This window comes from Enhydra lutris, unplaced genomic scaffold (assembly GCF_002288905.1).
Source record: "Enhydra lutris kenyoni isolate GAN:26980312 unplaced genomic scaffold, ASM228890v2 scaffoldscaffold30, whole genome shotgun sequence".
In the NCBI taxonomy this organism is placed as follows: domain Eukaryota; kingdom Metazoa; phylum Chordata; class Mammalia; order Carnivora; family Mustelidae; genus Enhydra; species Enhydra lutris.
Genome location: NW_019154114.1, coordinates 19,529,589 through 19,553,135, shown reverse-complemented (window position 1 = coordinate 19,553,135; position 23,547 = coordinate 19,529,589). Strand labels below are relative to the sequence as shown.

Sequence of the window (23,547 nt, the reverse complement as noted above, 5' to 3'; positions counted from 1 at the left end):
TTTTTTAAAATATTTTATTTATTTGACAGAGAGAGACACAGCGAGAAGGAACACAAGCAAGGGGAGTGGGAGAGGGAGAAGCAGGCTTCTGGCCGAGCAGGGAGCCTGATGTGGGGATAGATCCCATGACCCGAGCCGAAGGTGGATGCTTAACGACTGAGCCCCCCAGGTGCCCCTGAATTGTACATTTTAAATGAGTGAATGGTATGGTGCATTAATTGGGCATCAGTAATAAAATGATGGCACCTGGGTAGCTCAGTTGGTTAAGTGTCTGTTTTTGGCTTAGGTCATGATCTCAGGGTCCTGGGATCAAACCCTAAGGTGGACTCAGTGCTGACCGGCAAGTCTGCTTCTCCCTCTAACTCTGCCTCTCCCCACCACTCCTGTGCACAAGGACTCTCTTAGATCTTTAAAATAGAAAATAATGTATCAGCAGTGCAGACAGACTTTATCCTGAGCCTTCCCAATCTTCCTATCTCGGAGACGAAAGTGGCTTATTATAGCAAAGGAACATTGATTTTACTAGGAATGGGGAGGGGAATGTAGCATTTGAAAAGCCTCTGAGTGATTTTGATGATCCACTCCCAACTGGGAATCTGCTGGGGGTACCTCTTCCCTGGAAGCAATGTCATTTTGGGACCCCTGGGTGGCTGAGTCCGTTAAGCGTCTGCCTTTGCCCAGGTCATCACCTCAGGGTCCTGTGATCGAGTCCTGTATCGGGCTCCCTGCTCAGCGAGCAGCGTGCTTCTCCCTCTGCCTGCAGATCCCTCTACCTGTGCTTTCTCTCTTTTTATCTCTCTCTCTTGCTCTCTATTAAATAAATGAAATCTCTAAGAAAAAAAAAAAAAGCAGGGACACTATGAACTAGGCCTTGAAATACAGTTTCAGAAGGACCGCTTGGGCATTTTCCCCTTCTGGTCCGAAAAGTGGTGGGCGGTGGCCCTGGCACGTCTGCAGCAAAGGGAAGCTCCCAGTCCTTTCGCTGAGGGGCTCTGGCAGGGAGCCCCGCCAGGTCTGGCTGTTAGCGCGACATCTCCTTCTGGCGGTTTGGCCCGTCCACGCTGAAGGTGATGGGGGCAAGAGCCTGTCTCCTCGCAGGTCAGTCAGAAAAGTGGGGAGAGCGAGCCCGAGCTTTCTCACGGCCAGGGTCACGCTGCGTGGGCAGTGCTGAAGCTTCACTGGCTGGTCTGTAGAGCGTGGCCGAGAGCCGGCCGCCCTCTGCTGTGCCAGGGGGCTCTGCCTGCTTTGGTCCTGTGAATGGAGTCACCTAGTAAGTCTGTTTTTGTCTCTTGACTTCTCTGACTCTGGTTTTTTGTTTGTTTGTTTTAAGATTTATTTATTTATTTGACAGAGATCACAAGCAGGCAGAGAGGCAGGTAGAGAGAGGGAGGAAGCAGGTTCCCGCTGAGCAGAGAGCCCGATGTGGGGCTCGATCCCAGGACCCTGGGATCATGACCTGAGCTGAGGGCAGAGGCTTAACCCACTGAGCCCCCCAGGTGCCCTGTTTTTAAGGATCTTACTTATTAGACAGCACAAGCAGGGGGAGCGACAGGGAGAGGGAGAGCAGACCCCACTGAGCAAGGGAGCCCAACTTGGGGCTCCATCCCAGGACCCTGGGGTCATGACTGGAGCTGAAGGCAGACACTTAACCAGCTGAACCACTCAGGCGTCCCTGGTTTGTTTTTGTATTTGTTTTTTTTTTTTTGTTAAGATTTGTGGATTTGGGGGAGTGCACCCTTGTGAGTGGGGGAAGGGCAGATGGAGAGGATCTCTAAGCAGACTCCCCACTGAGCGCGGAGCCCCCCACCCCATGACCCAGAGAACATGACCTGAGCTGAAATCACGGATCGGGTGCTCAACACTGAGCCCCCCAGAAGCAGCGCTGGCACTGGCTTTGGGATCATTCCTGTGGCTACAGGTAGCGCTACACAGTCTTCTGCCGCCCAGCGCCGTGTCACTCGCGGCGCCCTTCCCAGCCGAGTCACCCGTTCTTTGGCCTCCGGCTGCTTGACGGCTTCCCATTTCTGGCTGTGGCTAGTGAGGCTGTTGGGAACATTCCCGTCTAGGTCGGCTTGTGGATACTTGTTACTTCTAAAATATTTTATTTATTTATTGACATAGAGAGAGAAGCAAGAGCGAGCACAGGCAGACAGAGTGGCAGGTAGAGGCAGAGGGAGAAGCAGGCTCCCTGCCAAGCAAGGAGCCCGATGTGGGACTCGATCCCAGGACGCTGGGATCATAACCTGAGCCGAAGGCAGCCGCTTAACCAACTGAGCCACCCAGGCGTCCCGATACTTGTTACTTCTCTTGGGTAAATACGCCGGGTCATAGGGCAGACCGTGCTTGGCTGTGTAAGGACTGCCTCCCGGCCCTCCAGAGTGGATGAGCTATTCTGATCCCGCTGGAGACGTGGGAGAGCTCCCAGTTGCACATCTGGCCTGTGCGGGTGACATCAGTCTGTTGGATTCATCGCAGGCGCTGTTTCATGCTCTGACTTAGATGCTAGGAAGGAACCTGCCAACTGTGTGGAGAAGGTGTGTGTGGGGAGAGGGCAGCGGGGAGTTTCCAGGCCGCGAGTAGTGTGACCGGCTGCTGGAGGATGGCTCCCATGATTGGAGTCTCAGTGTGTTATTGTTGGTTTGTTTGTTTTAAAGATTTTGTTTATTTGGCAGAGATTACAAGTAGGCAGAGAGGCAGGGAGAGAGAGAGAGAGGAGGAAGCATGCTCCCGGCTGAGCAGAGAGCCTGATGTGGGGCTCGATCCCAGGACCCTGAGATCATGACCCGAGCCGAAGACAGAGGCTTAACCTGCTGAGCCACCCAGGCGCCCCATCTCGGTGTGTTTTGAAGGGAGAATCCGCAGGATTTGCTGAAGGACAGACCATGGGATCTGAGAGGAGACTGAAGAGTGACAGGCGGGGTCGCTGGCCTGAACTGTGGAAAGACACAGAGTTGCTGCCTCCTGGGCCGGGGAGGCTGTAGGAGCATGAGGGCTGGGGGAGGGACCAGAAGCTGGGGTTTGGCCCTGTCACCCCGGAGGTGCCTAGCAGATACCCGGGTGGAAGGGGCGTGGGCCGGAGTGTTTGGTCAGGAAGTCGGTGAAGGGGCTTACTTGGGGACATGCAAGTGTGAAGTCCTCACGAGTGCGCTGATGGTATTGAAATGAAGCGGGAGGACATCGCGTGGGGTGTGGGTTTAGGCGGTAAAGCGGGCGGGGTCTGAGCTCTGTACCACAGTGCTGAGCACAGTCAGGACGGCCCAGAGGTATCCAGGTGAGAACTCAGGGTGGCGTTCCGGAAATCAAGTGATAGATATCCTCCAAGGAGTCATCTTTTTGAGGTCAAGGACGAATGGTTATGGTCGAGGAGAGATGGAACCACTGGGCGTGGCTGAGCAGAGGTTGTGGGCCCTGGCGTTGACTGGCGTGGGTCAGGGGGATGGACAGACACCCACTCGAGTGGTCGAAGAAAGGAAGTTAACTTTTGAAAAAATGGTTTGGGGGCATCTGGGTGGCTCCCATCGTTGAGCATCTGCCTTTGGCTCGGGTCATGATCCTGGGGTCCTGGGATCGAGCCCTGCATTGAGCTCCCTGTTCAGCGGGAGGCCTGCTTCTGCCTCTCCCACTTCCCCTGCTTGTGTTCCCTCTCTCGCTGGGTCTCTGTCAAATATATAAATAAAATCTTTAAAAAATGATGATTTGGTAGCTGGCATTGGGAGGTTTTTTTTTTTAAGATTTTATTTTTTAGGGAAACCTGGGTGGCTCAGTTGGTTGAGCGACTACCTGCGGCTTGGGTCATGGTCCTGGAGTCCTGGAATCGAGCCCCATATCAGGCTCCCTGTTGGCGGGCAGTCTGCTTCTCCCTCTGACCCTCCCCCTTCTCAGACTCTCTCTCTCTCTCTCTCTCTCTCTCTCGTTCTTTCTCTCTCAAAAAAATCTTTAAAATTTTTATTTTTTAAATCTAAAAAATTTTTTATCTAAACTCAGTTAATTAACATAGTGTAGTAGTAGCTTCCGAGGTAGAGGTCGGTGTTCATCAGGCGCGTGGAACACCCAGTGCTCATCTATCCTGTGGCCTCCTCACTGCCCATCACCCCGTCCCCACACCCACCTCCTCTCCAGCAGCCCGCAGTTTGTTTCCTGTAGCTAAGAGTCTTAAGGTTTGTCTCACCCTCTGATTTCGTCTTACTTTACTTTCCCTTCCCTATGATCCTCTGTTTTGTTTCTTAAATTCCACATATGAGTAAAATCATATGACCTTTGTCTTTCTCTGACATGTTTTACTTAGTAAGGTTTTATTTATTTATTTATATTTATTTAAGCAGTTTTTTTAAAAGATTTTATTCACTCATTTGTCAGGACACAAGTAGGGGGAGCAGCAGGCTCCCCACTGAGCAAGGCCGCCCCCACCATGTGGGACTTGATACCAGGACCCTGGGATGATGACTTGAGGTGAAGGCAGATGCTTAACCGACTGAGCCACCCAAGTGTCCCTTATTTATTTATTTTAATGATTTTATTTATTGAGGGGCACCTGAGTGGCTCCGTTGTTGAGCATCTGCCTTCAGCTCAGGTCATGATCCTGGGGTCCTGGGATCCAGCCCCACATCAGGCTCCTGCTCAGTGGGAAGCCTGCTTCTCCCTCTCCCACTTTCCCTGCTTGTGTTCCCTCTCTCGTGGTCTCTCTCTGTCCAATAAATGAATAAAATCTTTAAAAAAATATGTGTTTATTGAGAAGGAGACAGCAGAGTGAGCGTGAGCTGGTGGGGAGGGGCAGTGGGAGAGGGAGAAGCAGGCTGCCCACTGAGCAGAGAGCCCGATGCGGGGCTGGATCCCAGGACCCTGGGATCATGACCTGAGCCAAAGGCAGGTGCTTAGCCAACTGATTCACCCAGGCACCCATATTTATTTATTTTTTATTTTTTTAAAGATTTTATTTATTTGAGAGACCGAGTGAGCAAGGGAGAGAGCACATGAACCAGGGGCAGAGGGAGAGAAGACGACTCGCTGCTTATTGGGGATCCTGACTCGGGGCTGGATTCTAGGCCCCTGAGATCATGACCTGAGCTGAAATCAAGAGTCAGGCGCTCAACCGACTGAGCCAGGTGCCCCTAGGATTTTCTTCAGGTGGAAGACGTTGCAGGGAGCTGATGGGACGGTTAAGTACTGAGGCACAACCAGCTCGAGTGAGAGACAGCTGCTGGGGTGGTGTTCTTTGCTGGTCGGAGAGGAGTTCCAGAACACACCTGGAGGGGTGTCCATTGCGCACGGGGACAAGTGTGGAGGTGCGGTGTTCTGGCAGCTGGCAGGGGCGTGCAGGCTCTCAGAAGGGCATCGGGTAAGAGCGGGAGCGTGAATGGAGCAGGGCAGTAGGTTGGGTTTGGCATGGCACCAAGGGCCCCTGAGGAGGGGGCCCAGCGCTGAAAGCCTGCTCCCCCCACCCCCAGCACGGTTGTGTGTGTGTCCCTCAGCTTCGGTGGCCAGTCCAGATCCAGGACTTTCTCAGACCCATGAGACAAGGAGAGAGAGAGAGGGGACCTGCTGCTGGATGGAATTGGGACTCCACTGCAGGGTTCTAGATGCTGGGCTCAGGCCCTCTGTGATCCGTGTCTCACCCACAGGCTAGAGGGGCTGCGGTTTATGTCCTCTTGCTTCCCTCTGAACAAGGGTTCAGGGGTGTATAAGTAAATTTCTTCAGTCACTGGTTACTTTCATCACCTTTTGTATCAAAGAGAGAATGCTGTCTCTTTCCCCTAGAAAAGAACTTCTGACTCCGACACAGTTTCTCCAGTAATATATCCTGCAGGCCAGAGCAGCAACACAACTAGAATTTTTTTTTTTAAGATTTTATTTATTTATTTGACAGAGATCACAAGTAGGCAGAGAGGCAGGCAGAGAGAGAGAGAGGAGGAAGCAGGCTCCCTGCGGAGCAGAGAGCCCGATGCAGGGCTCGATCCCAGGACCCTGAGATCATGACCTGAGCTGAAGGCAGAGGCTTAACCCACTGAGCCACCCAGGCACACCAATGCCAACAAGAAATTACCAACTTCTATAAGCAAAACTTTTTTTTTTTTTAAGATTTTATTTATTTATTGGACAGAGAGAGCACAAGCAGGCAGAGCGGCAGGCAGAGAGGGAGAACCAGGCCCCCCGCTGAGCAGGGAGCCCGATGCAGGACCCTGAGATCATGACCCAAGCCGAAGGCAGACGTCTCACCAACTGAGCCACCCAGGTGCCCCCCCAATAAGAGAAACTTTTGAGGAAATCGGCCCTGAATCATCTAGTGATATGTTATTCCAAAAAAGTGTTTTCTCTTGGGGTGCCTGCATGGCTCAGTGGGTTAAGCCTCTGCTTTCAGCTCAGGTCATGATCTCAGGGTCCTGGGATCGAGTCCCGAATCGGGCTCTGCTCAGCGGGGAACCTGCTTCCTCCTCTATCTCTGCCTGCCTCTCTGCCTGCTTGTGATCTCTGTCAAATAAATAAATAAAATTTTAAAAAAGAAAAGAGTTAAAAAAAGTGTTTTCTCTTTGATTAGTTAGTTGATCCAATAGGTAATAGAGACACTTGGTAAATCTGGAAAGCTTCAACAAATATTTGGGTGTGGTGATAGTAAAATGTATACATTTCTCAATTTCAGAGAAGTTGGAGAAGATCAGGGATCATGAACGACAGGAAGAAACCTTCACCCCCATGCCCAGCCCTTACTACATGGAACTTACCAAACTCCTGCTGAATCAGTAAGTGCATCCCCTCCGCAGAGCCACGTGGGAGGTAGAGCTCCTGACACTCATCCCTGACCCTGTCTCTCCTTCCTGTTCCATGTTCAACTCCAAGGTGAGGGCTGTCCCGGCCCCCAGCTCCTGGGTCGGTAACCCGGGAGGCGCTCGTGCGCTCGCACCCTTTTGCCTGGGCTCTCCCATCTGTCCTTCCCTTCCCAGCCCTCCTGCTCCTAGGGAATTCCTCGCCGCTCTATTGCTTGACCCTGGACAGTGGTGAGTCTCCGTTATCCTCTCTAACCTTCTGCTTAACCGCAGCTCTGTTTCACTGGCGAGGCTTTACCCTCTGGTCTTCGCTATGCGCATGTGAGTTCTGGCATGTGTTTCACAGGAAAGGCCAGAGGCTCACACTTGCTCCGAGCCCTGGCCGTGATGAAAGCCCATGGTGGCAGCACGTGTGGGGCAGCAGTGTCCTGCTTCCCCGTGTTCAGTTCGGGCTCCCCACTGGCTTTGATTCCTCCTCCACGTTGCAGCCAGAGTGGACTTTTAAAGATGGGGCTGCCACGTGGCTCATCTGTTCCTTGGAGCCTGTGCAGGGTCATGGCCGTGGTCCTCATGGCGGCATGCGGGGCTCTGCCTAGCCGGACTCCCTCTGCCTTTCTCTGTGGCTCCGACGGGTTTTCCCCCTGCCGCTCTGGGTTCCAGGGCCACATCGGCCTCTTCCCCTTCCACATACCAGGGTCCTCCAGGCTTTCATACACTGTGTCCTCTGTCCAGTTTGTCCATCTGTTGTCTGTTCGTCCTTTGGCTCTGCCTGACTGGAGCTCTGTCACAGGTTAAGGGTGCCTGTCCTCCTGGGAGCTCTGTAGCCCCCGCGCCTTTTGTCACCAGTAATCTTCTAATCACTAGTCGGGCTGCCCGCACCACCCCCCCCAAGTTCTAAAGGGCGTGGACTGGCGCGCCTGGGTGGCTCAGTCGGTGAAGTGTCTGATTCTTGATTTTTGGCTCAGGTCATGGTCTCGGGCTTGTGCACTTGAGCCCTGTGTCAGCGTCCATGCTGGGCACGAAGCCTGCTTGAGCTTCTCTGTGTCCCCGCTGTTAGGTCATGTCGGGATGCAGCCCTAGTGCCTGACGGTGTCATTGAAGGGATCCCGGGCTTGGAGGAGGGAAGATTCACCACAGAAGAGGACACTGTGGGGAGAAGTGGGGACGCGTGAACGGGCACACATGTTTGGGCGAGCAGAGCGGTTGGGGTTGATGTAGGCCAGGTAGGGCGTCAGGGAGCTGAGGCTGTTGCTCTGCGGCTGCGTGTCCTGGGGACGGTGGCTGGCTGGGGCGTGTCGTTGGACGAAGCGGAGAGCCTTCTGTGGCGGCGGGACTTGGAAGGGAAGACGTGGCGGCAGAGGTGCGGGGCCTGTTCACCTTCAGTTTTGGGGGTTCAGGATCTTACGCGTGCAGTTCCTGTCGGAACTTCGGTTTTGTGATCCTTTGTAGCTCCTTTGGCCGAGGGACCCACGTTCACCTTTGTCCTGCGTGTCAGTTAACAAATCGACGGTCCTTCGTTCCTGAGCGTGCTGTTCAGAGTATCAGACGCAAATGTTTGGATCCTAAGTATAACCCGCTACGTAGCTCCTAAGTATAACCGCCATGTAGCTTGTAGCCCTGGACTCCCTGCTGCTCAGCACGAGCTGTTCTCACAGGGAGAGAGGCCGTTTCCGCTCTCCCAGCGTGCCCGGCGATGGGCCATGTTAGCTTCTGCTTTCATCTTGGGTTTTGTCTTTTCCTTCAAAGCTTAGTTGAACGGCTCAGTCCGCTGCGCGTCTGACTCTTGGTTTCAGCTCAGGTCTTGACCTCCGGGTTATGAGTTCAAGCCCCACACTGGGTTCCACGCTGGGTGTGAGCTTCCTTCAAAACAAAACAAAACACTAGAATGGCCTAGAAGGATCCAAAACGCAGCTCACCACAGGACGGCTGTCGCACTGACCCTCGTGGACTCCTGTTCAGACTTTTACCCAGAATTCACTGGGTGGTGGGACGCTCGGTTTATACTAATTTGCAGTTTAGCCTGTGGTTTCTGTAAGTGGACCTTTGTTTCCTCTGCGGAATGACGTGGTACTTCCTTCAGAGTGTGCTGGGAGCATAGAAGTGCCCTGAATGCGGAGCTCAGAGCCCGGCACGGAGCTGTTGTCTTTCCCCGTGGGGTGTAAGCCCTTGGGTCAATGACAGAGCAACGGCAATCGTGACCTCCTAGCCAGCCCTTGGAGCAGGTTCCTTCAAGATGGAGATTCTGCAGCACAGAACACTCGGTCACCCCGGGAGGAGGATGTCCGATTCCGTGCTTGTCCTCTGAAGTTGGCGTCGTGGCTGCCGTGAGCTGCTTAATGTGAGCGCAGACGGCGGTGTGCATCGTGGCAGAGTTGTTTTGGTTTTTTAGGATTTTATTCATTTGAGAGAGCGAGATAGCCACAGACCTAGCAAGAGAGCACAAGTGTGGGGGAGAGGGAGACGCCGACTCCCTGCTGAGCAGGGAGCCCCGTGCAGGCCTCGGTCCCGGGACTGCAGGGCTCAGTCACGCTCCCCGCTGAAGGCAGCCGTCCAACCGATAGAGACACGCAGGCGTCCCCGCGGCTGAGTTTCCTTGGCAGCAAGCTTAACTGCTGGAAATTTTTACATTTTAAAATTGAAAACAAAGGAAAACACATTTTGCTTGTGTTTCCAAAAGTCCAAAAGAGCGGAGGGCTCCTGGCTGGCTTGGCCAGAGGAGGCTGCGACCCCTGACCTCGGGGCTGCGAGTCTGGGCTCCACCTTCGCTGCGGGACCTGCTGACACCAGCATACTTCCCCCTGGTTGTCGCTTTACTTTACCAAGTGCCCCCCCATGTGATCTGTCGCCCTGCTCTTGCTTCTGTAGCGCTTCGGACAATATCCCCAAAGCAGATGAAATCCGGACCCTGGTGAAGGACGTGTGGGACACTCGCATGGCCAAGTTGCGGGTGTCCGCCGACAGCTTCGTGAGGCAGCAGGAGGCACATGCCAAGGTAGGCGCGCGCGGGGCAGGGGCTCGGGCCTCCTGTGGCAGCTGGCCCTCCCCATGTGCGTGCGAAGCCTGGGGCCACCGGTGGGAGCCAGCGAGTGGTCCCCGCGCCCCGTCTGCTCGGACGGCTGCCATCAGGGATTCCCAGCTGTGCCTGGCCTGCGTGACCAAACCCAAACCAAAACAGCCCCATTATTTATTGGCTACTTACTTTTATTCCGTAGATCGTACATTTTGTCAAATCAGACCCTCAGTCGGGTTGGTCTTCTCTTGTGTTTCAGCTGGACAACCTGACCTTGATGGAGATCAACACGAGCGGGGCTTTCCTCACACGAGCGCTCGATCACATGTACAAACTCCGCACGAACCTGCAGCCTGCTCAGGGCGCGCCGTCCCAGGACTTCTAGAGAAGGGCCCGGCCCGTGGCGAAGGCTGGGCGCTTGCGCCTGTGCGCCTGCCGGCCGGAGGCTTCCAGGCGCCATGTGAGCGCGAGACCCGACAGAGGTACTGTGAGCTTCGGAGTTCTAGAACCCTTTCTGAATGTACAAAAAGCTGTCATGAAACAAGGAGTGGTTCATAACGTTGCTGGAAAGCAACAGGTTTGTGCTTGGTCCTTGAGACAGTCTCGTCCCAGCTCTGTCTGTGGGAGCCGCGTTTGTTTATGGGGAAGGAACGCAGCTTTGGCAAAATGAGTTACTTTCCCGGCAGAGCCTGCGGTCTCCTGTGAGGTGTCATCCTGTGGGGGAAGTCAGTGACCTCGAGGGGTGTTTTCTGAGAGAGAGAGACAGTGGGAGTGGCGAGGTGGCTCGGGGCTTTTTCCCCTTTTCTGATCCTGATCCCTTGGGCTAAATTCGGACTCTCCCGGAGTTCATTCACGCACAGAAGGACGGCAGATGAGTGGCAGGACGTTGACCGGGTTTGCCATCAGACCCCCCCAAAGACGGACCCCCCAGACCTTGTGTGGGGTTTTCTCCCCTGCACTACCGCCGAGGGAAGGGAGCGAGTCCCGTGGCTGGAATGGTCTGACTGACCACATGGGGAAGTGTGGCAGGAAGGGGTGCCCTTTAGACTGACACTGGGGGCACCTCTCGTCTCTGGGCTGCTGTGGGTCAGGGTGTAGTGGTTTCTGTCAGGAGGAAAGGCGGGAACCCCCAGCTGCTTCACGCACAGCCGCCAGCACGGGCAGCACCGTAACTGGCCAGACGGGGAAGTTCATGACCAACTGGCCTCCTTCAGTGGAAACAGATGGTCACCGATGTTCCTCACCCCGGGAAGGCGACGCTGCCTTCTCTGAGAGAAATGCCGGGGAAACTAGCCGCAACGGGCAAGTCACCACACCAGCTGTCACCTTTGTATTTGGATTCAGAACCCATTTGCTGGTGGCAGGACGACTGGCAGGACTCAGGGCTCCTTGGGTTATGCAAAGGGAAAACAGACCCAAACACTGACATGCGAACAGCCTCTGAGGAGAAAGACCCTAGGAGAGCAGCAGAAGGAACCCCAGAGAATGAAGGAGTCATGGGGACTGCAGAAGCCTAGGCTGGCGCCGGCGAACAGCTCGGGACCGGGAGTCGGGGACGAAGATTCCGCAGGGACCCGACCTGTGCGACTGTAGAGCTCTCCCGTTCATAACACCTAGAGAAAGGCCGGAGACCAGCAGACTGCACGGTCCGGGCTGTGTGAGGCTGGAGTCCGGCTGCTGGGAGGGGACATCGGGCCCGTAGCGTGGCTCTTGAGGGACGGACGGGGGAGACCTGGCTGGAGGCAGCAGCGTCTCAACGGAGGGTCCGTTCCCAGGAGAAGCACTTCTCAGTCGTAGTGGTTGGAATTGCCCTGGAAGTGACCTGACCTTGACAGTGGGAACGACTGTCTAGAGTCCTAGAGGGACAGAAGCGCTGGCGGCCCACGGGTCTGACAGTGGCACCGAGCACGTCCCCTCTCCGCAGTGAGCGCGCGGTCACCTGAGCCTCGGGGCAGCTTCCGGCTTTTGCCCTTCGGTGTTCAAAGCCCAGCTCCCCCGCCGCGCTCCGCAGGCGCGTTTTCTCGGTCCCAGGCGGCCAGGCCGCCGTCCCTCCGGAAACGGCTGGGGTCGTTATTTGAACACCGAGGGGCCAGACACGAGCACCTGGTCCCTGTCATGTAAGGGGACGGTTCTAGAGGTTCGCTTTTGGATGGTGGGACTTGCCTTTCCACCTGGGGACTCTGCCAGAATGAAACCACATGGCACGGAGGAGGTCCGGGGACCCTCGAGCTCCCCCACCTCAAACCCTTGTGCTCCTGAAACCCGGTGAAGCCGGCGGACCTCGTGTCTGACAGGTGAGGCTCCGCGGCGGAGCTCTTCTCCCCTGCCCGCCACTGTGGCCGTGTCAGAACAAAGATTTTCCTCTTAACGTGATTTAGGAAGATTTTATTTTTTTGGATGTTGTCAGAAATTACAGGAATATATTCATAAATATCTAATTACTACATTCAACAAATAATATTACAATACAGTTAATTCAAACAAGTACACTTAGAACAGGTTTAATTTCACAGCATCTAAACCGCCCCCAGGGTGACCGAGGCTTTCCTCTTCCCTCCCGTGTGCTGGTTCTGCTGCTGTCCCTCAAGCACAGGGCACACACCAAGTGACAACCAGTTAGCGCGGTCTTCCTTGGGTCAAGGCAGAGATCAGAGTCTCGCTCAAGCGCTGGGTCAGACAGCTGGGACAGACAGACCACGGCGGGTGGGGAGGAAGCCAGAGCTGGTTTCCTCGGGGAGCGCGGGGATGGCTGCTAAGCGGCTAATGCGCACCTAAGGGGACAGGATGGGCTTGTGCTGACCCTCCATCTTGTGGGAGATCCTTGGAATTTCCTACTTAAAACCGCTCGGAGGGTCTGGGGTGGACGTCGGGTTTTTGAGATTTGGCAGTGCCACGGAGCTACTTGAGGCGAACACCGTCCCTCACACGAACTTGAGGTCTGTCGTAGTTCTCGGCCGCTGCCCGTGTGCGCGCCGTTTCCTATTCCTGGAACTTCCTCACGGACGGTCGCTGTTGGACTCTCAACGCCAAGTAGGTGCTGAGCCTGTGCTTTCTGCAGGCGAGAACGGGCAGGTCCCTTCTCGCCACTTGTCTGGGACAGTGGACCGGGACCCTGTTTTAGGTCCATTTGGCTCTAATTATGCGAAACAGAACATTTCCAAGGGAGGTTCTGTAGCGCCGAGTGTGGGGGGCTCTGGTCTGCTTCTAGTGACCTGACTGCGCGTGGAGCCCCACACCGGGGCTTCGCGGGGTGCCCTTCGGGAGAGACAGCAGGGGTGGCAGGCGGGCGGGGCCGCGAGGCAGGAGCTCACAGAGCATGGACGGGCGGCACGGCCACTCTGGAGTGAGCATGCTGTGCCGCTCCGCCTCGTCTCCTAAGCCCTGTGTGAATGGGCCTCACAGAAAGCTCCAGAGAGTGTGCGTGTCAGATTGCACACCTGAACCGCAGAGGCTCGGGTGCCGCTGTGCGGTCCGCGTCGTCGGAGAATGACCACGCGGACACTGTGGCTGGGCGCCAGGTCTTAGTGGGACACTCTAGTTTTCTAAAGATGCTTCCTTGCCTTTCTCTGCGTTTCTTCACGCTACCTGACGGGTTATATTCTGATTGTCTTATTACAGATCAAGAGCGGGAGGCAGAGGGACGGAAGCAGGAGGGCAGGGGCAAGGTGGCGGTTTCCGTCGGAAGGGACAGGGGCAGTGCTGGCTCAGGGACACGGCGTGTGCCCGCGCGCACAGACCTCCCAGGTGCTTCCTCCCTTTACCCCAGGACCTCGCCCAGTGCGGAGAACCTCCGCGTCCCCTGGCTGGTGAAGGGCTCGGCTGTGCTCCCTGTTCGCTCTGGCCATTGCCACGCTGATGAGCAGGGCTTCCAGGCCTTTCCTGGGCCGGTTGGGGACAGAGTGAGGCGCTGAGATCGGACTCTCCAGTGGCGGACTGGCAGTAGCGAGCCGCCTCGAGACTCAGTAATTGCTTCCCCTGCCTGACGGCTGCAGCGCTCCCTGTGCACGCCTGTCCCCACCTGTGCAACTGCTGCTCTCCCTGTCCTTGCCGGGGAGGAGGCCCCCAGAACAGGCCTTCGTTCTCTCCAAGTCATTTTTGTGGCGAGGAAGGCGCTTGTTTGCTGCTGATACTGGCGGCACTCTCGTCTGAGTTTGCTAATAACTGGAAGGTTCTTGGCAGACGCACAAAGCAAACGGTGTGGGGACAGATAGAGCAACACAGTGCCATCTGCCAGCAAGCTGTTCTGCACAGCTGAGGGCTGGGGCTGGGGGCGCGGCTGATGATCGCGGCGCAGAGCCTTCCTGAAGGTCGGCCAGTCCGTCCCCTGACCCAGGGTGAAGGGGACAGCGGCCATGAGGATTCTTGCCTCCACCCCCATCCCCGATAGACCGGCTGCTGGCTGCGCTGGCCTCTGGCTTGGGCTGGATTCCCTGCCGGAGCGACTAGACACTGCCTGAGTGAGCCGAAGCGGGGTCGGGGGGACATGCTGCTCTGCACGGAGATGGCAGTGCCACTTATTAGCCGCTCCTGCGCTCCTGACAGAGCTCAGGAGGAGAAGTTCAGCTCAGATGTGGTTTACCCTACTTTTAGGCTTTTACAAAGCTTTGCATCTAGATAAAGCTTCTAAAGTTTCTACTTTGCACCTGTTCTCAGACTGCTGTAGGACACCCTACAGGGAGCTGTAGGCTCCCTCCCTGACCGGGCCTTTCAACAGAGCCGCATGTGCACGTGCACGCACACGCGCACATGCGTGGCCCTGCTCGCCCCCGCCTGGGGCTGAGCCCCTCTTCAGCAGCACTGGGCGCTTCTTGCTGCCCGGAGCCGGGGGTGGGGACAGAAGCACCTCACCTTCCCGTGTGACTCAAAATGAAGTGAGCGGTAGGCGCCAGTGGTAAGCTCTTTTACTTTTCTTCTTCTTTAATTTTTAAAAACACTTCAATATTTTAATGTCCTGACCAGCAGCAGTACAAACACTAAAAGCAAGTTTTTTTGCCCAGAAAAATGAAAGCAAAAAAACAAAACCCCCAAACAGGAAAACAAAAATCCCCCCGGACCACATATTAAAAATGGCAGGCTTTTTATAACAATAAAGTAATAAAAACATACAAAACTTTGTTTTTTAATATATATACACAGTACAAGGCTGAAGCACCTTTGACTTTTCTCTCAAAATTTGCGTCTGTATGAAAACACAGCCCCGTGCAGGAGCGGCCGGCGAGCGCGTGTGCACGGGGCTCTGCGCGTCCCCGTTCGCCAACGTGCGCTGTAGACGAGCTGTTCTGGGGAGAAGCCTGTGCGTGAGGCTTCGGGACTGCTGCTCTGTGCGCTCCCAGGACCCGCTGCTTCAGAAATTTCGCAGAAAATTAACAAACAGATAAGCCCTTTACCGGAGACGTGGCCCACCTTCTTCCCACTGAAGCGGGTCTCGGTCCTGGGGAGGAGCGAGGCCGAGCGGGGTCTCGGGGCGCGTGGGCCGGCCACACCAGGGACGGACGCGCTCCATCTCACCCACTCGGGCGCCCGGGGCTTAGTGTTGGTACGGGAGCCTTCGCTTTCAGATCCAGAAAGAATGCTGGGGGAAGGGTGAAACCACCTCTAGGAGAAAGAACTAGGGGCGTCCTACGTCGGTGGCTTGCTGGCGGACAAAGGTGACTCAGCTGCATCGAAGTCAAGGCGAGTCCGTTCTTCTGGAGCCTGGGACCCTTTGCTTCATGCATGGCACATTCTCGTGTTTGTTTTTTAAGCTTCAAACCTCCCAGTGAAAAATATTAAATATTCAAGGTAATAAAATAGATAATATTTCTATACTATAGGTTCGGCCTAGTGTAAGGGAAACCGTCACCTAGGATATCCCTTAAAGTAGCCTCTAGGCCAGTGCATGGCAGGCAACGCAAGGCACTTCCTCAAGTGGTCCAGTTCGGCCTGGAGCCGCTCCCTCTCCGACACGACCTTCTGCTTCTGGCTCCTCAGCTCCTGCACAGGGAGATTCGGGTCAGACGTTCCCTCCGCAGCAGGGGTGGGGGTGGGGCAGGCGTGTTCTGGGGGCCGTGAGGGAAGGCACACCTTCCGGGCTCCAGAAACACCCCCCCCCCCCCCGGCCCACCGGGCTGCGGCCACGGCTCTGGCCCAGGTCTCCGGTGTAAGCTCCGCCCAAAGCCTTGGCTCCTCACAAGGCCCCGCTCGCTCACACCCCTGCGAGTTGACACGATGGGACTTTTGCTGCTCTGCAGCGGCCCAGATCGGCAGGCCAGGACGGCAGGGAGCGGCTCGTGCTAGTGCCACGGGCATGGACAGGGCAACAGGGCCGGCTTCGCTCCGGTACCCTCTGCTCCCGTCCTCAGCAAGCGCCGCAGGGGAGACGCACACGGGTCCGAGCTGCCCCGGGGGGTGTGCACACCGCCCCCCGCCGCCCCGCAGCTACAGCTTGGAGTGCCGACGGGCTGACCTCCCCGCTCGGACGGTTCCGAGCTGCAGTCTACAAAGCAGCACCACCCTCGCGACTCCGGTGCGTGTGAGGAACACAGGCTTGAAAGGTGCCAGAGCACAGGGGGTTTGAAGACCACCCCGCTCCCCGGCTGCTTTCCAGGCCCCTCCCCGGCACGTGGGGGCCGGGACTCACCGCCATGCTGTGGGAGAGCTGCTCGGCCGTGAGGCTGAGGCTGTAGTGCTGGGCCTCCAGCCTGCGGCACTGCGTCTGCAGCACCTGCCGCTCCAGGTTTTGCTCTGAAAAGACAAGACGCGTCAGGATGTTTTCCGGCTCAGGGGCCCCGCGCAGGGCTGCCCTTCTCTCCAGGCGGCCAGACTTGTCCTCCGGACCACAGTGGCCCCTGGCCCTCTGCACCGCACAGGAAATCCAGCCCTGCGGCGGGAGGACACAAAGGTCCTAGTGTCAAAAGGCTATTTAAGACGCACAGGTTAGGAAGTCATTAAGGGTAAATTCACGGTCTTAAAATGCATTTTTCAAAAGAAAGCTTAGGTATGAAAGCTTTTAATAAGGTGCTTAGAAAAAAAAAAAAAAGGCCAGAGTAAACCTGGACACTGAAAGTGATTTTAATTAGGATGATCGCTGCCTTTCCCAAAGGTCCTGGGCCTGGTTTTCACAGGAGCGACCTCAGACTTTCGGGGACCAATCTGTGCCTTCTATGAAGTGCTTCTGGGCTGAAGCCTTTCCTGTTGGTGCAACACAACGGCTCTCCCTGCGCCAGTCCCAGATGCCTGCACACCCTACCCGGAGGGCAGCTGTCCTGGCGAGTCCCGCAGTCCTCTGGTGGGCTTGATGGGAACGAGAAGTGACTTTTTTTTTTTTTTGGTGGTAGCTTAACAAGGGCAGTGAAGGCCAGGAGAGGCTGACTGAGTTACAGAAGCAGGAACAACTGACAGCGGATGCAGGGCAGTGAGATGCGTCTCTGGCCACTTAAGGATAGAGATGCAAAATGTTAAAAGCGCTAACAAATTCAGCAAGGAGCAGGCCACGTCAGAAAACACCAAAGGGGAACAAACCAAGGCTGTCACTTCCACGGGCCTAGGCGCCCCATGAACTCTGACGGTCTCCAACAAGAACCTTTATTTCTTCCCAGTCTCATAAACCAGAGAAGAGCCCCGTTAGTGCCGTGCTGTTTGGTAGCTCAGAGGCCGGTCCGAGGCAGGGCAGTGGGACAGAGTAAAAACTCAAAAGAACTAACTTTGGTTTACGGAAGATCTGACCGGCTAAGACCATGTAAGGAATAAGGAAAAACAGAAACTAAAAGTCCATGACAACCCCACTGATGCCTACAACTCAGTATAATAAAAGGACGTTGTTTATGGCAAAAAAAGGGGTGGGGTGGGGTGGGAAATGGTTTAATGCAATTTAATACAATAATCATAGAGGAAATGGCATTGCTATCAAAAATACTAACTCTCCCCAAATCTGTAAATTCAGTGCAACTGCAAATTCTAACAAGAATTTTCTGCAACAAACAAGGTGACCCTAAAATCCATGGGGGGACCCCAAGGGCCAAGAGCAGCGGAGCTGCCAGAGAAGTGCAGATCCCAGTGTTCCCTGCAGACAGCAGCCAGTGGCAGAGCTCGTGCCCCCACAGGGTGGCCTAGGGATGGCCACGCAGAGCGGGACACCACGGCTCGCCCTGGGCACAGGTGGGGGGTGAAAACCGCACCCCATAAACCACCAGGGTAACGGGCTATTCAGGGGGGGGAAGACCAAGTTGAATTTCTGCCTAGTCCAGCATGGAAATGAATTCTAGGCCTAACAAAATCAGAGCCTGAAGAATTTCAGAAGACTACGGACAGAATCATGTCCTCAGGGCAGGGAAGGATTCCCCACGAGGCACCAAGATCCTAACCCCACAGGACAGACACGCTTCACTCTGACAAAACGTCCCGTAACTGGTTCTGGACACACGGGTTCACTTGGAAACACCATGGACCGAGCGAGCAATTCAGTTCAAAACAGGGTTCCTCCCGGAGGAGGAAGCGGGCACAAGGGCAGACAGGCTGTGTGCGGCCACACAAGCAGGCATTCCTTTTCTCAGTGCTTTAAAACGGCTTTTCAAAGGATTTGTAACGATCAGGACATTCCATAATCAAATGCACAAGAGGGCTCCCACTCCCTGCTCAAAACGAAAGCCCCTCTGTGGCTGGTAAGGCCCGAGTCCGGGAGGCCCTGACCCCGCGCTCCGCTCAACCCGCCCTTCCACCGAAGTCACAGCACCGCCGCCTCCGAGCCAGATGCCTCTCGAAACGGAGGACCAGAGAAAGGAGCCAGCATGCTAGAAGCACAAGGACAGGACGTGGACCCTGGGACCCCTACCCAGAGCCCCTCACCCTGAAGCACTAGGCCCCAGGAGGAGAGGGGTGCAGCGGCTACGCCGAGGGCTGGCCCTCCTGCACAAAGCACTAGCCCAGCACGCAGGCGGGGGCAGTGACCAGGCCTCACTACTTAGGGCTCAGCTAAATTCACAAACCTTCCATTTTCAGGACCCTGGTGTGTAGCCACAGTCCGGACCACCAGGGCATTTAGAAGCGCGGCGGCAGACAGCAAGCACGGAGAGCGTGGCCCAGGTCCATGCTGTCCCACTGAGTGGTAGCCACTGGTACTTAAGTTCCTCCAGGGACCATGTCCTCCAGTCTATAAACTGGGGCACCCGCAGAAGCCCAAGGAACAGTTTTGGAAACAGGCGGGGCAGTGGACGAAAATTACCTAGTTGTGCCCCAGGAACGCAGAGTGTCTGTGCCACCATGTAGAGTCCCCGTAGTTGGCAGGGAGAGCCCGCACAGATGGGTCCAGTCCGCTTCCTTTTACTTTCTTTCCCACGGCCCTCGGCCCTCCCCCAGGTACCTTCTATATGTTCCTGGTAAGCCTCGAAGATTGCCCTCGGCCCCTCCCCCATGGCCCTCGGCCCCTCCCCCAGGTACCTTCTATATGTTCCTGGTAAGCCTCGAAGATTGCCTCGATCCCTTGCCACTTGCGCCTGGGGGGTTCGTCGTCCTCCTCCTCTCCGTCGTCTTCGTCCTCCTCGGAGTCCTGGTCCATCTCTTGCGTGAGGGGGCCCTTCCTCCCGGGGGGGGACCTCCTGCCCGTTGTGCTGGGGCGGAGGGAGCCGGCTGGAGGACTGCAGCTCCGGAATGTTGTAGTGGACGGACGCGTCGACTTTGTGGCTCTGCTCGGCAGACAGCACGGCCGCGCCCCCTGCGGGGAGAGAGCAGCTCGTGACGGGCCGCTGGGACTCTGCGCGACAGCGGTTCTGCTAAGGGAGGACGGAGAGGCCCGTACCCTCCAGAGGTCAAACGTGGCAACCAAGGGCAAGGTCGGAGAGCCACAACGACCCCAACAGACCTGTGTCTCCTCCACTCAGTCCCAACGGGCGTGTGGTCTCAGCCACGCCGATCCCCGAGCGACACGGCACTCCGTGTCCTGTCTTAGGAAACGGGGCTTGAGGTCTGTAGCTGGCCCTCGTGGACACCAGTCAGTGCCCTCTCAGGGAGCGCAGTCCTGTGGGCTGCGGGCAGGACCCGGTTCGATGAGGCCGGCACTGCCCCGTGGCACGACCCTGCACGGCCCGGACTGGCAGGAGACGGAAGGCTTTAAAGTCCTCAGGAGGGGGACGCCTGGGTGGCTCAGTTGGTTAAGCAGCTGCCTTCGGCTCAGGTCATGATTCTGGCGTCCTGGGATCGAGTCCCGCATCGGGCTCCTTGCTTGGCAGGGAGCCTGCTTCTCCCTCTGCCTCTGCCTGCCATTCCGTCTGCCTGTGCTCGCTCTCTCTCCCTCTCCCTCTCTGACAAATAAATAAAATCTTTAAAAAAAAAAAAAACCTAATAAAATCCTCAGGAGGGGGCGCCCGGGGGGCACAGCTGTTGGAACGTCCGACTCTCGGATTCAGTTCAGGTTGTAGACGCCGGGCCTCTGGGATGAAGGCCCGTGTGGGGCTCTGTTCCGGGCTGGCTTCTTGCTCTCCCTCTCCCCTGAGCCTTGTGTGTCGCTCTCTAAAGTAAGTGAATGCGGGCGCCTGGGGGGCTCTGTCAGGGTCTGCCACAGGCTCAGGTGGTGATCCGGGGTCCTGCTGAGCAGGAAGCCTGCCTCTCCCTCTACCCCTGCCTCTCTCTTTTTTTTTTTTTTAAAAAAACTTAAAAAAAAAAAAAAAAAAGCCCTGAAAAAACAGTCTAGTGTACTGTCAGGAAAGGGTTGGTGTAAAACAAGGCAGGAAAAACGTGTCCTAGGTCCACAGAAAAGCCTGCGACGTGTGTCGGAGAGGGCAGGGGTATTTAACCTGGTCCCCTAGTCAAAATATTTTCTCCCTGAAAAACCAGACTCGTTCAAGTACATCCACGACAAACACCCAGTCAAGAAAACTCCTGATTCTGACCGTGACCACCACCGCCCTTTAGCCCGTTACTTCCTCCTGGCTACTGGCGCACATGGAACGTCACCCTCGGTTGTTACTGAAGCACCAGGCGTTCTCCCATCGGGCCGTTTCAACCTTTGACTCAGCGAGAACGAGCTGTAGCGACCCCTGTTCTCCCACCTTTGGGGACTTCCACGTGGGTCTGGGGCCCCGAGTGTCCCACAAAGTGCCCTCGGAGGCTGCTGGAACGAACAGCGCTGGTCCGGGTGTCCGAGCGGGGAGACGCAGGGGTGCGTGCGCGGGAACGCTGGGAACGCTGGCGCTACGGAAGGAACAGAGCCTCCCTATGCCTGAGACCGGCCTTGCGGAAAGCAAGGGCTTCTACAACTCAGAGGACGTCCCTTGCTAACTTTTCCTGAACTGGGGTCGGCAGGCCAGTGGCAGCAGCGGCACCTCGGCACCTGTCAGCCACGGAGCGTTCTCGGCACCTCGTGCACACCGACGTTTGAGGGCGACCTGGATGCAGCTGGGTGCTCCGGGAAGCCCCGCCGGCCGCTCTGGGGACACGGGAGTGGGACAGGGACAGGGAGCCTCAGTACCTTTATGTTTCTGCAGGGCCTTCTGGGTGGACTGCAGCACAGACTCGTGGAACTGGTGCGCGAACTCCTCCGCCAGGAAGGGCTCCCACGGCTTGCTCTTCCCGTTGATGCTGTGGGACAGCGGCACGGGGACGTCCTTGGGCGTGGGGCCGCGGATGTGATGAAGCAGGCTCAGGCTCTTCTTGCCCCCGGGGGCCTCGCTCAGCCTGGCCTTCTCGCCGCTGGGCGCTGCTGGCTCCTGGACCTGCGACAGCTCCTGGGGCCGGAGCTGCTCCAGTCTCCCGGGCTCCGTGGCCTTGGCGACGTCAGACAAGGAAGCAGCGACACCCACAGGCTTCTCTGTCTCGAGAGAGGCTTGCTGCGTGGCTGGTTCTTTCGGAGAGAGAAAGCGAGGACAACGGTGAGAGCGGCACCTGAACGGGCAGGCGCTGACCTCTAGAGCTGATGTGTAATAAAGACCCAGCACAGAGAACCACGACCCAGGGGGCCGTTCAGCTCAGCGTCCGTGAGTGCACGCGGTCGGGGGGGGGGGGCTGCGTTCCGCAGCGAGTCCCTCCTTGAGCGGCGCCCCGGGAAGGCAGCTGGGAAGAAAGAGAATCTGAAGGAAGCAGCAAGTCGCTTCAAGTCACCCACAAGGGAGGTGGTAACGCGCCCCAACCCGGTAAGAGAGACGGCGTTAGGATCTGGGAACAGGGCCGGACCACAGAGATTGCCGGTTCCACTGAGCAGCGCAGTGAGATGTGACCGAAGCGGGGAGAGAGAGAGAGAGAAGAGGCGTGAAAGCAAGTGTCGGAGAGGCCTGCAGGGCAGAACACGCGAGACGGAGATGCCAGAGCGCGCCAGCTCGGGGCCGGCCGGAGCCGCAGGGCGGGAGCAGCAGGCACCGGGATCCGGGGCTCGGGGCTTCTGAGGCCCGGCCAGGTGGCCATGACGTCACCGAACGACCGCAGACAGCCCTTCGAAGCCGGGACCCTCCCCGGCGGCTCCCGGCCCTGCTCTCCCGCGGTCCTGCTCTGTCCCGAGGACCGCGCACCCAGCCGTGCGGGCGGCTTGTGAAAGAGCAAGACGGAGAGGAACGCCCTGCCTCCGGGAGGAAAGATTCCTGACGAAGAAGACCTTGAGGGGTTGCCTCTGACCTCGGGCAGCCCTCAGGACAGTCCCAGGCGGCCGCGGAGGAAGGGGCTGTCCTTCCCGCCCTGGGCCTTACCGCTCAGGGAGACAGCAGGACTGTCCCTCGGAGAGCTCCTGAGTGGGTCTGCCGCTGCTGCGGACAGTGCCTTCTGCTTCAGGGCACGGAGCATTTCAGCAAGTTTCTCTTTGTCTATGAGAAAAGCAGCCTAAGGTTAACACCACGGGGGGGTTGCTGGGGAGCAGGCTCTGCCCGGGCCCGGGCTGGCAGGCGGGAGCCCTTCAAAGCAGGAGCGACGAAGCGAGCACCGAGGGGCCAGGCTGTGCTGGAAGGAGGAAGCCTGCCTTTCAGAGCGAGCCCAGATTCCGCTCAGCTCTTACTGCAGAGCCTTCCAGACCCGCTCCGAAAACAACGGCGTGTGCACCGCGAAGTAACGGGTTCGGACTCCCCACGCGGCGTTCGTGTTTAAGGCTCACGCGCACGAGAGGGCCCCACACAAAGTGGCAGCCCGGGAAGCACAGGCTCCAGGCGCATCCTCCGCCCCCCCATGCCCGGCCCACGAGCACACGTCCCCGGGTGGCTGCCGTTGACCGAAACGGGCCGGACCCTCCGTGACGCCCAGCGTGGCGAGTTCCCGTGGCGGTGACCCTCGTTCCTGACCCCGAGTGCCTGCATCACTGTGGCTTCCTCTAGGGCTTAAGTCAGGCAAAAAGACGCTGGTTACAGACCGACCACGACTCTTCCTGGGCGCCAGCGTGGGCGACTGACACGTCCCTGCCTCATGGGCGCACGGGTCCCACTAGACCGGCTAAAGGCTGAATGCAAACGGCTCCAGCCCGCTAACGCCGCCAGCGGATCAAGCCCGGGACCAGTCAGAGCTCCCGCCTTCATCCAAATTCCTTTCGGAGAGAAGCGACCGCCTCGGTGTGCAAAGCTGCACCTGGAAGTGTGCACGGAGCACCCAGACCGGCCAAGTCCTCACCCGAACGCAGACACCACGCGAGCGTGCGGAGCGCACGGAAGAGCAGGATGCCCGACGCGCTCGGAGCACGCCAGTCCCGCGCCAGTCCCGCCCTGCGGCTCCTGCCCCAAGGTGCGGCCCGGGTGCGGCCCCAGTGGCCTCAGGGCCCCAGAAGCACCTGCCAGGGCAAACTCAGCTGCCCCGGGCCTCCTGCCGTGGCAACATGAAGTGCCCTGGGCCACGCCGGCC

The 23,547-nt window shown here is 57.1% G+C and overlaps 2 protein-coding genes across 3 annotated transcripts in view; one reads left to right on the top strand and one right to left on the bottom strand.

Annotated features, from left to right (window-relative positions):
- LOC111152767 (GINS complex subunit 2) overlaps positions 1–23,547 on the top strand; it is a 29,671-nt gene that overhangs the window by 2,168 nt on the left and 3,956 nt on the right. Inside the window, exons 3-5 of one of the 2 annotated variants that reach the window (XR_002640944.1) lie at positions 6,635–6,734; positions 9,624–9,750; positions 10,028–10,250. Coding sequence is in view for 1 of the 2 variants with exons in the window: in XM_022511390.1 (XP_022367098.1) it covers positions 6,635–6,734; positions 9,624–9,750; positions 10,028–10,153 (353 nt within the window). In the remaining variant the exon portion in view is untranslated. Of the gene's footprint in view, positions 1–6,634; positions 6,735–9,623; positions 9,751–10,027; positions 10,330–23,547 lie in introns of those variants that run through there. The other variant, XM_022511390.1, reaches the window with a different exon arrangement.
- Positions 12,216–23,547, bottom strand: part of LOC111152765 (Gse1 coiled-coil protein) — a 102,403-nt gene continuing 91,071 nt past the window's right edge. The window contains 6 exon segments of the mRNA XM_022511389.1: positions 12,216–15,741; positions 16,388–16,491; positions 19,183–19,328; positions 19,330–19,456; positions 21,209–21,580; positions 22,416–22,529. Coding sequence (XP_022367097.1) covers positions 15,607–15,741; positions 16,388–16,491; positions 19,183–19,328; positions 19,330–19,456; positions 21,209–21,580; positions 22,416–22,529 — 998 coding nt within the window. The 3' untranslated portion in view covers positions 12,216–15,606.